The sequence below is a fragment of the Etheostoma spectabile genome, chromosome 17 (assembly GCF_008692095.1).
Source record: "Etheostoma spectabile isolate EspeVRDwgs_2016 chromosome 17, UIUC_Espe_1.0, whole genome shotgun sequence".
NCBI classification, from domain to species: domain Eukaryota; kingdom Metazoa; phylum Chordata; class Actinopteri; order Perciformes; family Percidae; genus Etheostoma; species Etheostoma spectabile.
Genome location: NC_045749.1, coordinates 13,063,396 through 13,075,904, shown reverse-complemented (window position 1 = coordinate 13,075,904; position 12,509 = coordinate 13,063,396). Strand labels below are relative to the sequence as shown.

At 43.4% G+C, this 12,509-nt stretch overlaps 1 protein-coding gene across 4 annotated transcripts in view; it reads left to right on the top strand.

Annotated features, from left to right (window-relative positions):
• slit1a (slit homolog 1a (Drosophila)) overlaps positions 1 to 12,509 on the top strand; it is an 88,206-nt gene that overhangs the window by 63,196 nt on the left and 12,501 nt on the right. For 2 of the 4 annotated variants that reach the window (XM_032540500.1, XM_032540498.1), the window contains exons 11-24: positions 2,085 to 2,156; positions 2,259 to 2,330; positions 2,587 to 2,730; positions 4,047 to 4,210; positions 5,223 to 5,246; positions 8,098 to 8,242; positions 8,367 to 8,441; positions 8,537 to 8,680; positions 8,785 to 8,928; positions 9,022 to 9,188; positions 9,949 to 10,084; positions 11,682 to 11,750; positions 11,833 to 11,904; positions 12,017 to 12,088. In XM_032540500.1, the coding sequence (XP_032396391.1) occupies positions 2,085 to 2,156; positions 2,259 to 2,330; positions 2,587 to 2,730; positions 4,047 to 4,210; positions 5,223 to 5,246; positions 8,098 to 8,242; positions 8,367 to 8,441; positions 8,537 to 8,680; positions 8,785 to 8,928; positions 9,022 to 9,188; positions 9,949 to 10,084; positions 11,682 to 11,750; positions 11,833 to 11,904; positions 12,017 to 12,088 (1,500 nt within the window). The remainder of the gene's footprint in view (positions 1 to 2,084; positions 2,157 to 2,258; positions 2,331 to 2,586; positions 2,731 to 4,046; positions 4,211 to 5,222; positions 5,247 to 8,097; positions 8,243 to 8,366; positions 8,442 to 8,536; positions 8,681 to 8,784; positions 8,929 to 9,021; positions 9,189 to 9,948; positions 10,085 to 11,681; positions 11,751 to 11,832; positions 11,905 to 12,016; positions 12,089 to 12,509) is intronic. The other 2 variants (XM_032540501.1, XM_032540499.1) reach the window with 1 other exon arrangement.

Sequence of the window (12,509 nt, the reverse complement as noted above, 5' to 3'; positions counted from 1 at the left end):
TGTGTCTGCGTGGGCAAACTGTAAACTGCGGCTGGGATGATGATGAAGCGACGGAGAGTGTGCTGGAATGAGGGCTGAGGCTACACTCTGTGACTGGATGGTAGCTGAGACTGTGTGGTTTTGCAGCCGCTGAGCCTGCTGTCCGGTCACCCAACCAGCACACACCAGTCGGCCAAACCCATAACTCCAACACCACCAGGCCTGACCGACAGCAGCATTTGATTGAAACATTACAAAAAAGGCTCATTGATTTTAAATTCAAATTTAATACATATTAATAGAATCTATAAAAACAGACTTGTACATCATCACATCATCATCATGTTTTACAGATTATATATAAACCAAAAGGAAATTGATGCTTTCATATGTATTACATGTACTACAAACCAAAAATCTGTACTCTGCATGGGGCAGCTGCTATCTCATTGTAGTGCCCTTGACTCTAATCTCACAGGAAACAACATAATTATTCTTTAACATAAATAATGCATACATTTTTTGTGCAACAATTGTGGAGTCAATAAAGAATGTTAGGTTTTCAAATTAAGTAAGGGAAACTGTCTAAGTTTAACCCCCCAAAACTGATACTGAAAATAGGGCTTTGCAATATTATTATTTTCAGTAGATATGATACAAGCTGTTGTGGTTTTCATAAAACGTCTACAAACCAGCTTAAATGGCAGTGACAATGTTTTGCTCTCTTCCATCTGGTCTTCCAAATAGTCATGGCCTGCTACTGTTTCTGCTGCTGATTCTGCATTTAGAAACAACAATGCATGGACGCATGTCTGTGTTGACCCTCAGTGCCTCTGTTGATTCAGCTGGCTTTGTGCCGGCCTGTCCAACACCCTCGATATACACTGTGTGTAGGCAGCATCGATACATCATCATGAATGTGTTCACTCTCCTGGGGCACGCTCTGCAGATGTTCATATGTACGTTGTGCATTTAGTGGCATTTCTGATTTACTAAGTATGGAAAGTTCTTTTATGTAACATAGGTAAGTTAAAATAATGTATAGGCTTCTGTGCATGTGTATGACACATGTGTGTGTATTTGTTTGTGTATTTGTAGAGGTATGTGTGCAATGCCTTCCCTGAAGCTGCCTGTCCTTCTTTCCCAGTAAAAGCCAACCACACACATTCTCTTTCACCTTGTCCCAGTTTGGATGACCTACACATGAACCACTCTTTAAGACAGGGAAGCAGTACCCGCCGTCACACACCGACACATACACAAACACACCAGTGTCTGAGTTTACAGGCACACACCAGTGCAGATGTTGGCTCCTTTGCCACATTTTCATTTCCAGGAAACCTTAGTCCTTCGCAAGAAGACAAATGGTTACTTATTTAACTGTTACCCCCAAATGAGGAGATATCCCTCTTCTTCACCACATGATGATTTTCCTTCAAAGGTATCCAGTCGACTGGAGTTCAGTCCACATACTCCATTAACTCTCTCTCTCTCTCACTCTCTCTCTCTCGCTCTCACACACACATACACTCTCCATCTGTATTTCTCTCTTTCTGTCCCACTGTTCCTCATTTACTGTTGCATTTACTCTCTCTCTCTCTCACACACATACACACACACACACACACACATAAACACATGGACACACAGGCTTAGTGGTTATCCTGTGGGGAGAGGCCTGTGGATCCTATTAACAACAGCCATGTTCAGAGGCAGTCTACTGTATTTCGCTTTGGATTTTGGCCCTGCACCCCCATTTTTACTCACACACCATGCAACACAGTGCCTCTGGATAGGTCACCACTAATACACACAAATGTTTTGATTGGCTACAACACTCTAGCTCGCTAGAGCAAATCCCTTGAAGGGACGCACTATCAAATATGGGAGAGAGCTGGAACTCATCTTTATCCAGCTCACACTACATTTACCACATTTGTTATTGGTGGCCAGCAACATGCAGAGGCCTTTACGTCCACCCCACCCACCTATGAGGGTGACACCCAGGACATGACAGTGGGGTCATACCTCCCACAGGAAAAGGACATTTTTTACCAAAACCTCAATTTCCTTGAATAATTCTCTGACCTTCTTCTTTAATGCAGAGACCTTAGCAACAACCAGATCTCAGAGATAGCTCCTGATGCCTTCCAGGGCCTGCGCTCCCTCAACTCCCTGTAAGTGGCCCCGAGCCGAGTTCGGCGTGTGATTGTGCATAAATTTCCACCCTGTTATCATTTCCCGTTTCTTAAGCAAGTGTCTGTTGTTGTCTTTCCTAGTGTGCTGTATGGAAATAAGATCACCGACCTGCCCAAGGGGGTGTTTGACGGCCTCTACGCCCTGCAACTGTTGTAAGCAGAACACACACGGCCACTCTGCTGATACACTGCAGACATATACTGAATACCAGGCATCCTTTACTCCTACTCAGTCAAGGAGTCATAACCTTCAAATAAACTTTGTACCTGTGCATATTTTTTTAAGATGGAATGCATAATGAATGAATGCATATAGAAACTCTGACAAGCTGCTGCCCTCCCTCTTTTCCTTCTTCCCTCCTTCTTCCTCCTTCCCTCTTTGTTTCCCCCTTCTTCCCCCTTCTCTCAGGTTGCTGAATGCCAATAAGATTCACTGCGTTCGTGCCAACGCCTTTCAGGACCTGCAGAATCTCTCGCTGCTATCGCTCTATGACAACAAGATCCAAACCCTTGCCAAGGGCACCTTCACTTCACTACGAGCTATACAGACCCTGTGAGTCAAACACGCACACATGAACATCCTGCTGCACACGCTCTGACACACACTGAGTCGTCACCATATAACATGAGCCAACACGGGAGTTGTTTACTCGCGGGTCTGTGTAATAACACAGGAATGGAATCATGAGGTGGATAGAAGCGTAAATCTATCATCTTCTCAAACACGCGAACACACACAGCTTCTGTGGCCAGATTGAGATTAAAAACAGCACACACCACACCCACTCTTTCCACCACCGTTACCCAGACAGCACCAATTTGGTTAAATGAATGTCTCCTTTTTAGTATTGTTCCAATAAACAAGGCAAACCACACACTGTTATTAATACAGACCCCACACTGGGACGTCTATCATGTCTGAAACAAACATGACATTTTCATCCATACAATATGTAAATATGCAAATACAAGACATCAAGACACCTGTTGAAGATGATGGATAGAGCTTCCCCTTGGCTCACAGCAAACACACACATAGGCATCATGGTGCACATGGTTTAAGGGTCTCAGTCTAAAACAAGCTTTTTGTTTTGCCTGCATTCTGGAGAAGGGGAAAAAATACACGTCGAGCCTTCCCTCAATTTCAGATCATCCAAATTGACTACATAATTTGGATGACAGCACACACTATTTAAAATTAAGTAATGTTTTAGAAATGTTGATTCAATTTGATGGTCCTTTTTGGATGCTGTATTTTGTGGTGCTTTGTAATGAATTGTATTGCATCATACTGAGTGGTGTTTCTATTCTTTGTCAACCCCATTTATTGATCACACATTGGAAACATCTTTCTGTATGACGCAATATAGACCATATCGACGACGTTTCCTTTCAAGGATTGTTCATGTCCCTCATTTCGGCCAGATGTCCGTCACCTTCTGCGTTCTTTGTGTTGGCATTTTAAACTCTGGTGGATTTGTGAGGACTATTGCTAACTGCTCCTCAGATCTCTGCAGGGTAAATCCAGACAGCTAGCTAGATTATCTGTCCCATCTGAGTTTAAGATAAGATAAACAGCTGTGGGTTGTAGCGTCATTTTGACCATACAGTGGTATTGACTTTGTCATCTAACTCTTGAGAAGATATACGTGTATTTCCCAAAATGTCCAACTCTTCCTTTAACATTATAAGATCATGTCATTATGACATGGTTTAACTTAAAGTCAATAATCAATGATTTAAAGCCATTTCCTTTCTAGGGTTCCAGATGAGAGTCTGTAGTAAGTCTATGGCTCTGGCTTCTTCTTCTATCTACCTCTCTGACCTGTTCCCCTTCTTTCCAATCCCCCTTCCCTCTCTGTTCTTCAGTCACCTGGCCCAGAACCCTTTTATTTGTGATTGTAATCTGAAGTGGCTGGCGGACTACCTGCGCTCCAACCCCATCGAGACCAGCGGTGCCCGCTGCGCCAGCCCTCGCCGACTCGCAAACAAACGTATTGGACAGATCAAGAGCAAGAAGTTCCGCTGCTCCGGTAGGCTGGTGGCTCTGTGTCACTGTTTCCCTCTTGTTTCTCTCTGGGGCTATCTATCTCTCAAGCAGGCTTTGTTGTTTTTATTCCACTTGTCTCTCACTGCTCTACTCTTACTTTCTCTCTTTCTCTCCTCTGGGAGTGAATATCTCTGCGTTGTTCCCTCTACCTCATACCTCATTTTATGAGTGATCATTCCTGGAAAAAAGGTTTTATTCGGCATATCATTTGCTGTGCCGGTGCTCCTCAATCAATATCTCCCCAGATGAACATGGGGCCAAGGAGAGAGGGATCATTCGTTGTTTGTCCAATTGTCCTCCATATTACCACTTTGTGATTCTAGTTTCACATTCAAGCCGCAGTAAGCTGAGATCACCAGTCAAGGCTGGTATAAGGGCTAGAGTTTCTGTACGTGCCCACCATTCCTCTGCCCTCTGCCAGTCTCAGCCTCTATCTCCCCTTGCCCGCTCATCACTCTCTGCCTGTCAGGCTCTGGTTTCCTTCACACCTCCTCATCCCCTCATTCCTCTGCATTGCTCTAGCTGGGACTCACCATCCCCACTCCCTCCACCCTCTGCCCACTATTGTGTTTATGCACCGTTCTACGCTGTCTGGCACTCTGCACTGCTGAGGTTTCACACTTCTTTATAGCCTCATTTGTTTGGCTAGACCTGCTGAAGAAGGGAGTCCAAGCGTTTTTTTCTCTTTCTTTTCCATTTTTTGTCTTTTTCCTTCTTTTTTTCTTTTTCTCACTGTCTCCCTCTTTCCCTCATATGTCACTTGTCCTTAGCAACAGCCAAATATTTACCACCTTTTACCATCATTTCTAGTTCCTCCACATTTGCCATACACAGAAACAGCACTAGGTTTCTCTGTTTTGGTGTCATATGCCTTGAGTCAGGTGTCGTCATATATAAGCTTTATATATGACTGTACTAAAGCATAGCAACACCACAGCTATGCAGGCCAGACTTGTCTCACTGACATCCGTCCCTCTTTCTTTTCCCCATCACAGCCAAAGAGCAGTACTTCATCCCAGGTGAGTGCTTGTAAATGTTCACACCTATCATTGTCTTCCTCTTTTCTTTAATTGTCCACCTGCAGCCATGTAGCAGCACCATTTTTCCATTACTGTTCATTTAAGAAAAACTCTCCCACAGGTTAAAGGATAATTGCAGTTTAACACACCTTGGGTCTCATTTTCATAGTTTTGCCATCTTTTCCTTCGATGATAACTACATTTTATTTAACAAGTTATTGCTGAGAGCTAGTAACATGGCACTGTTGCTAAAAAAACAAACATTTTAGACAAACTTATGTGTAAGAGAAAACAAAGAAGAGGCAACATTATTACCCAAACTGCCTCTTGTTTACCGCTATCACAGTTTACAAACCGATTTCCTAGTTCAACTTTGACCTATAATACTTGCGGTAGTAATGTCCACACAGTTTTCCTGCTCAATGATGGTAGGATTCACAGAGGAAATGATCTGCACAGAAAAAACTTTGGGTATGGAAAGATCAGTTGAAATGTGTCCAGTGGTGGTAGTGGCACTTTAGGTATTCATACATATGAGAGCAGCTAATTGGGCCTATAAGTGACTGGACCTACGTGTGCATCTTAATGGGATATAAGCGTGAGAGCATCTGTTTCTCCTCAGCTCTGTTTTCCTAACTGTCTCAGCAAATAGAGTCAAAAGGAAGTGGGTCTTTGCTTTGGCGTGAGCACAGACAGTCACTCAACAAGAGGGGCAGAAAAGGAGGGAGGGAGAGAAGGACAGAAGGGGAAGGAAAGTGTGTCCTTTCTATCAGTAAAAGCTAAAGAAAATAAAGCCCACCAGAGGACCCAGATTCCTATCAGCGGATGTTTCCGGACCTCTTAACAAGAGCACTTCCAAGAAAATAACTAGGAGGAGCAGTGATGTGTGTTGAACTCTGTGTGTGTGTGTGTGTGTGTGTTTGTGTGTGTGTTTTTGTGTGTGTGTATGTGTGTGTGTGTGTGTGTGTGTGTGTGTGTGTGTGTGTGTGTGTGTGTGTGTGTGTGTGTGTGTGTGTGTGTGTGTGTGTGTGTGTGTGTGTGTGTGTGTGTGTGTGCGTGCGTGCGTGTGTGCATGTGTGTGCGTGTGTAAATTAATGTGTATTTGTGTGCTGAGCTGAGATAAAGCTCTACATTGGCTTAGAGAACAAATGGGAGTACTATGTAAGCAGAAGGAAGATCAAAGCCAATTGTAATTAATGAGAATTTCAGCCTCCCTGAATGATAACAATAAAAGCCTCCACGATACACACACATGCAACACACTTTAACACACAAAATCCCCGACTGTACGGGAATTCCATAATAAATTGATAATGAGAACCAAGCTACAGGGAATTATGAGAACTTCAACAACTCCGGCAATGAGTCATGTTGCGCCTCAGAGAGGGAAAAACCTCATCCCTCTTCTGTGTTTTCTCCAGTTTTGTTTAAATCTGCTGACAGTAAAAGTGTCCCCACCACGCACTTGTGACGATGACGATGACTCAGGCTCACGAATCTCCCCCGGCTCCTCTACATCCTCAAGATCAAAGCGCTGTGCTGTGCTTTCATTGCTTTCCCTGTAGCAGGAAATGCCTTTCCTGTTGTCTGGCCTAGCGAGGGAAAGTTCCTTAATGACCTGCGTTACTGTGTCTATCTGCACTTTCCACTGTACCACTCTAAGAAGTGACACAGCTTCAGAAAAAGTCATTGCAGGGGCAGCCAGAGGAAGGCATTTCTGTTCATGCAAATTAACTCTTCAACCGCATTCTAATAAAGTCAACGATGAGGTTTTGGGTTAAGGTTATGGTTTCAAATGTCGCTCCATTTATTTAGACAGACTTTTGATACTCAACCGTAGGATTTTTGTCCTGGTTGTTTGAGGTTTTCCTGCTCAGGATTGTGGTCTGGTTGCCCTACGTTGTTCCGCTGACGTCATTTCCAAACCTCAGGCAGAGATGTGCACCGATGTGAGCATGTGAAAAAGTGAATGGGACACCAAACAATATCCTAACAGAAAACTCTGGGCTGTTCCATCCAAATGGTACATATGCACACACATAAGCTCTACACGCACATATATACACAGACACGCAGACACAATACATACACTCACAGACACACACACACACACACAGTGTTCTAAGTGGCTCCCAGCACTGCTCCATTATTGAGCAGCCATGATGTAACTAGCAGCACGCTTTTTGGCACGTAATGTCTATTCATAGACAGAGGAGGTGCAGGAAAACGTCCCACAGTCCCCATGCTGCCTCATTCTTGCTCTTCCTCCATCTGGACAGACGTCTCTCTGCACCTCTGCCACTCACCTTTTCTTTCTCTCTCATGTGTATCCTTTCACTTTTCTCTTTCTTTTCTTCCTTGCATGCATTTATGTCCATCATGCCCTCTTTTTTCTGTTTCCATGCTCTCCTCTCCTTTGCCTTCACCTCTCTACGCACGCTTCCTGTGCTCTCTCTTGGGTGCTCTGCTTCATTAAAGCTGGCAGTCCAAATCCTCTTTGGCATCCCTATCTCAATCTACCCTCCTACTGTTCTTTTCACCCCGCTGCTCCCACTCTACCACCTCTCTAAAATGACTCACCCTCGCCCCCACCCTTCCATCCCCTCAGCCTCACCCATTTGACTCTCTCCCGCGAATGGTAGGAGAGGTGCAGGATGTTCTTGAGCATTCCTAAGGTTAAAGATTTGTTAGGGAAGCTGCCTTTTAGGTCACAACAGGACAATTCACTAAAATTCAGCTGTGGAGGGAGAGGATGCGTGACTAAGAGCATCATGGGAAAGTGAGGCACATATATATTGTTATAGGGAAGCGCTTATGTAATTTTGTTTCTTTGCATTTTTCTCCTGTTCAGGCACAGAGGACACCCGTCTGAATAATGCCTGTAACAGTGATCCAGTTTGTCCCCCCAAGTGCCGCTGTGAGTCGAACGTAGTGGACTGCTCCAACCTAAAGCTCGTCAAGATCCCTGAGCACATCCCTTCATCCACCTCTGAACTGTAAGGAATCAGGAAAAAGTCTATTGTCCACTGCTAACAGGAAAAGATATGAGACAGAACTGAGCCAAGAGAGCATGAAAAAAAATGAAACTGAAGTTGTCTATTTCAACTTTTTTCTTTCAAGCCGCCTTAACAACAATGAGATCACAGCTTTGGAGGCAACTGGAGTGTTTAAAAACCTTTCCCAGCTGAAGAAAATGTAACTAAATCTTTTATATTGCTTTTTTACTTTAACTATCAACAGTTGTTCTCTAAATAGTAATTTACTTCTCTGACATGCTTTTCCGCGCGCAGTAACCTCAGCAACAACAAGATCACAGAGATTGAAGATGGCTCCTTTGAAGGGGCATCATCCGTCAATGAGCTTCACCTCACGGCCAATCAGATTGACTCGGTCCGAAGCGGAATGTTCCGAGGCCTCGAGGGACTGCGCATGCTGTGAGTGTTGCACAATTACACACTCAGGCACGTTGATATTTCTGAAATGTAAGATAATATTTCAGATATTTTAGGCTAAGGTGTTTCATTTCTTTTCTTTATAGGATGCTGAGGAACAATAAGATCAGCTGCGTCCACAATGACAGTTTTACAGGGCTGCACAATGTCCGCCTGCTGTCTCTGTACGACAACCAGCTCACCACAATCACTCCCGGAGCCTTCGACACTCTGCAGACTCTCTCCACCCTGTGAGACCCTGGCATACACACAAGCCTAGCTTTAATTGTGCATTTTAATGTTACAACGATTTTACAGCCACTTTTACGCTCACTTTCTCCCAGTAACCTTTTGGCCAACTCCTTCAACTGTGACTGCCGGCTGGCCTGGCTCGGCGATTGGCTGAGGAGTAGGAAGATTGTGACCGGTAATCCTCGCTGCCAGCGTCCTGCCTTTCTGAAGGAGATTCCCCTGCAGGATGTTGCTCTACCTGACTTCCGCTGTGAGGAGGGTAGGTGGTGCCAAGACACACAACTAACAGCCTATCATGAATTGAGTCTGTTTATCCTTATTTAGACCTTCTCTGAACTTTTGTTGCAGCTTCTCCATTTTAACTTAAGTAATCTGGCTCTTTGAAAGGCGATAAACATCTCTGATATAGCAGATGATCTCCATTATGTGTGAAACTTACCTGTCTTGGTCTGACTGATGACGATTTTAATGTTGCACTCTGCTCCACAATACATTATGAACAAGAAATGCTTAGTGTCTGAGATCATCTTAAATAATGACCGCTATTGTGCAACTCTTTTGTTTACAGAATAGATTGCTACTCAGCACTTCCTAAGCTGCTGGTCGATGCCTGGCTGAGTGGAGCTATTGAGCTGTTTGCCTTATTGACCAGTCAGCCTATTTGCACTTGAATGAATGTTAGACTTGTCTTCAGGCCTCAGGCTGCTTCCATTCTTTGCTCTTGCTGGTCGATATTACATTAGTGAGGCTCCTCTCTCTCTGTCCAATTTTACTTTCACAATTGTCACTTCCTCTTTTTTCATTGTCTTTATGCCTCAACATCAGCTTGAATGATTGTGCTGTTTTGGCACTGTCTTGCCTTTAGGTTTCCTTTGTCTTTCTACTCTTTCTACTGTTTTTTGCCAGGGACAACTAGCATTCATTTGACTGTCTTCAATTTCTTCTCTAGCCTCTTGGTCAGTACTCTTTTCTATTGCTCTCTGGTATCTGACTCTCTCTATCTCTTTGTTTTTTTCCAGGCCAAGAAGAGGTGTCAAGCTGTGTGCCCAAACCCCAGTGTCCCAGTGAATGTACTTGCCTGGAGACTGTAGTGCGCTGCAGTAACAAGCATCTCCACACGCTGCCCAAAGGCATTCCCAGAAATGTGACTGAACTGTGAGTTCCTTGGGATTAATTATGCTAATTGCATGTGTATCTTATAACTTGGAGTTCCAGGTATTATTGTTTCTTTGTCTGGTATTGATGGAGGCAGATCTGGAAAAGAATCCAAAGGAGATGCTATTCTGTAAAAGGTAGAAAGGAGTAAGTGAAAACAGTGTTGGCAAAGAAAACAGATTTCATCATTTAGAGAACTGGAAAGGAGTCAATAAACCCTGCAGTTATTCTCTCAGACATTCTTCCTCAGTGTTCCCTGCAGCCCTCAGGGCTAGCACTGATGTCACTCTCACACTCAGAGCCAAGGATCAGTTTGTGTGTGTGTGTGTGTGTGTGTGTGTGTGTGTGTGTGTGTGTGTGTGTGTGTGTGTGTGTGTGTGTGTGTGTGTGTGTGTGTGTGCGTGCGTGCGCATGCATATTTGTGGGAGGGCCAAAAGCCTGTCCACAGGAGCATAGGGGAGCAAGAGGACATTTTAATGAGCAGTTTTCAATGGAAAGGGGCGGGAATGGAATAGGTCTGGAACTTTCCAATACTGCTTCAAGTGGTTCAGACTAAGACACACACACAGACACACACACTCGCTGTGAAAGCCTTGAGGCCGGTCATTGTCCCAGCAGGTGTGACCAGGTGTGCCCCTCTGTTCTGGGCTTTCATCTAGTCATCTAGAGGGTTTGCTACTCCATCATTATCCTAAGTGTCCTCTGCACCGTCATTACCTATCATTACTTCTGAAGCTAAGGGCCCCCTTAACCAACCAGCAACCCCCCCAGCCCTTCCCGCATAGAGTACAGTTAACAACAATAGCAGGAAAAAGCCCCTGCAGCTCCGTTTAGAGGGACCAGGACTCAGTCAACAGGGTGGTTGCATCCCTACAGGCATGATGTCAACTATGGTGGCTTGTACGTACATCTGTATGTTAACACACACACAAGCGTTTGTATCTCTGCTGCAGGGTCACATTTAGGAAATACTGCTCAACAAAAAATTCACAACAACGCCACTGAATGTAATAAGTCTGCCGTCTTTCCTTGTTCTTCAGTCCCAGTATTAAATATAACCCAGTATGTGTTTGAAATCAGAATACATATTTAGGAGGCTTAGCCTTACTTCCAGGCATGAGACACAATGTTAAGTAAAAACACCTGAAAATAAGTAATTGAAAGACAAAACAACCTGTTGTTTGGTGTGACATTAGATCAAATTGAAAAAAAAGGTTGTGTAGAAAGTGTAAGGTTCTGCAATAACTGCCTTAAGCTCTGCACCTCCGTTACTATAATTCAATTCTCCCTTGATAGAGTTTGGCAACCCAACAATTCATATTGAAATTAGAGGACAATTTACATTTTAAGAATGAGTGTGAATGAATATATATGGAATTATTTCATTTTAGACTTTTAGTTCTCCTTTTTTTTTTTTTTTCTATCTTATCAAAATGTCCACATTGTAGCTTTTTTGGAGCTAATTCACACAATCTTCCTTATCAGCGAGCTCAGATTTATCATGAAGATATTTTTTCAGTGTATATAATGTATTTTGGTCTGAAGAGATCATTTTCTGTCACTGACTCTTTACTTAATTGTATGTCATTTTGTTCAGGTACCTGGATGGAAATCAGTTCAGTATTTTACCAAAGGAACTGTCTACCTTCAAATACCTACAGCTGGTGTAAGTACTTGTCTGTCTGCCTCCTCTGTCTCATTGTGCAGATCAATATAGTCAGCATATGCCTTTTAAATTTTCCTTGCAGAGACCTGAGCAACAACAAGATCAACTCCCTGACCAACTCGTCCTTCGCTAACATGAGCCAACTCACCACTCTGTAAGTCCTGACCAGCCTTAGCCAAGAGCTAGTATTTCATTCCGGTGCTGACAGTAGGGTGGAAAAAGAAGAATTTTATATACATGCATATGTAATTATTTTTACATTGCAGAATCCTGAGCTACAACTCCCTGCGTTGTATCCCCAAAATGGCCTTCAGTGGACTTCACTCTCTCAGACTGCTGTGAGTTTATTTTAATATTTTAAATGCTTGCAGACATATGTTTGTTCCTTTTAATGTATTGGACTAGGGTTAAGATTAGGTTAAAATCCTATTTTTAATACATCATTTATCTTGATATTAGAGAGATTGGATGCAGATCAAATGTTTGAACTGTTTCTTTGTTGTCACATAGCAAATGCTTAGAACAGCATCTTCATTTGAGGCAATTGAAGTTATTTTGAACGACAAGTACTAAAACAAGATAAGACTCACTTTCAGACTAAATTAGTTATTAAAGAGGATATTTTAGCAGCTTGCACTGACTACAGAGGTGGTGCAGCAGATGCTGAGACTCTTTGATTGACTCCAGTGCACTGAAACACACACGCTTATGACAGCTTATGAACACACATACACACACACACACACACACACACACACA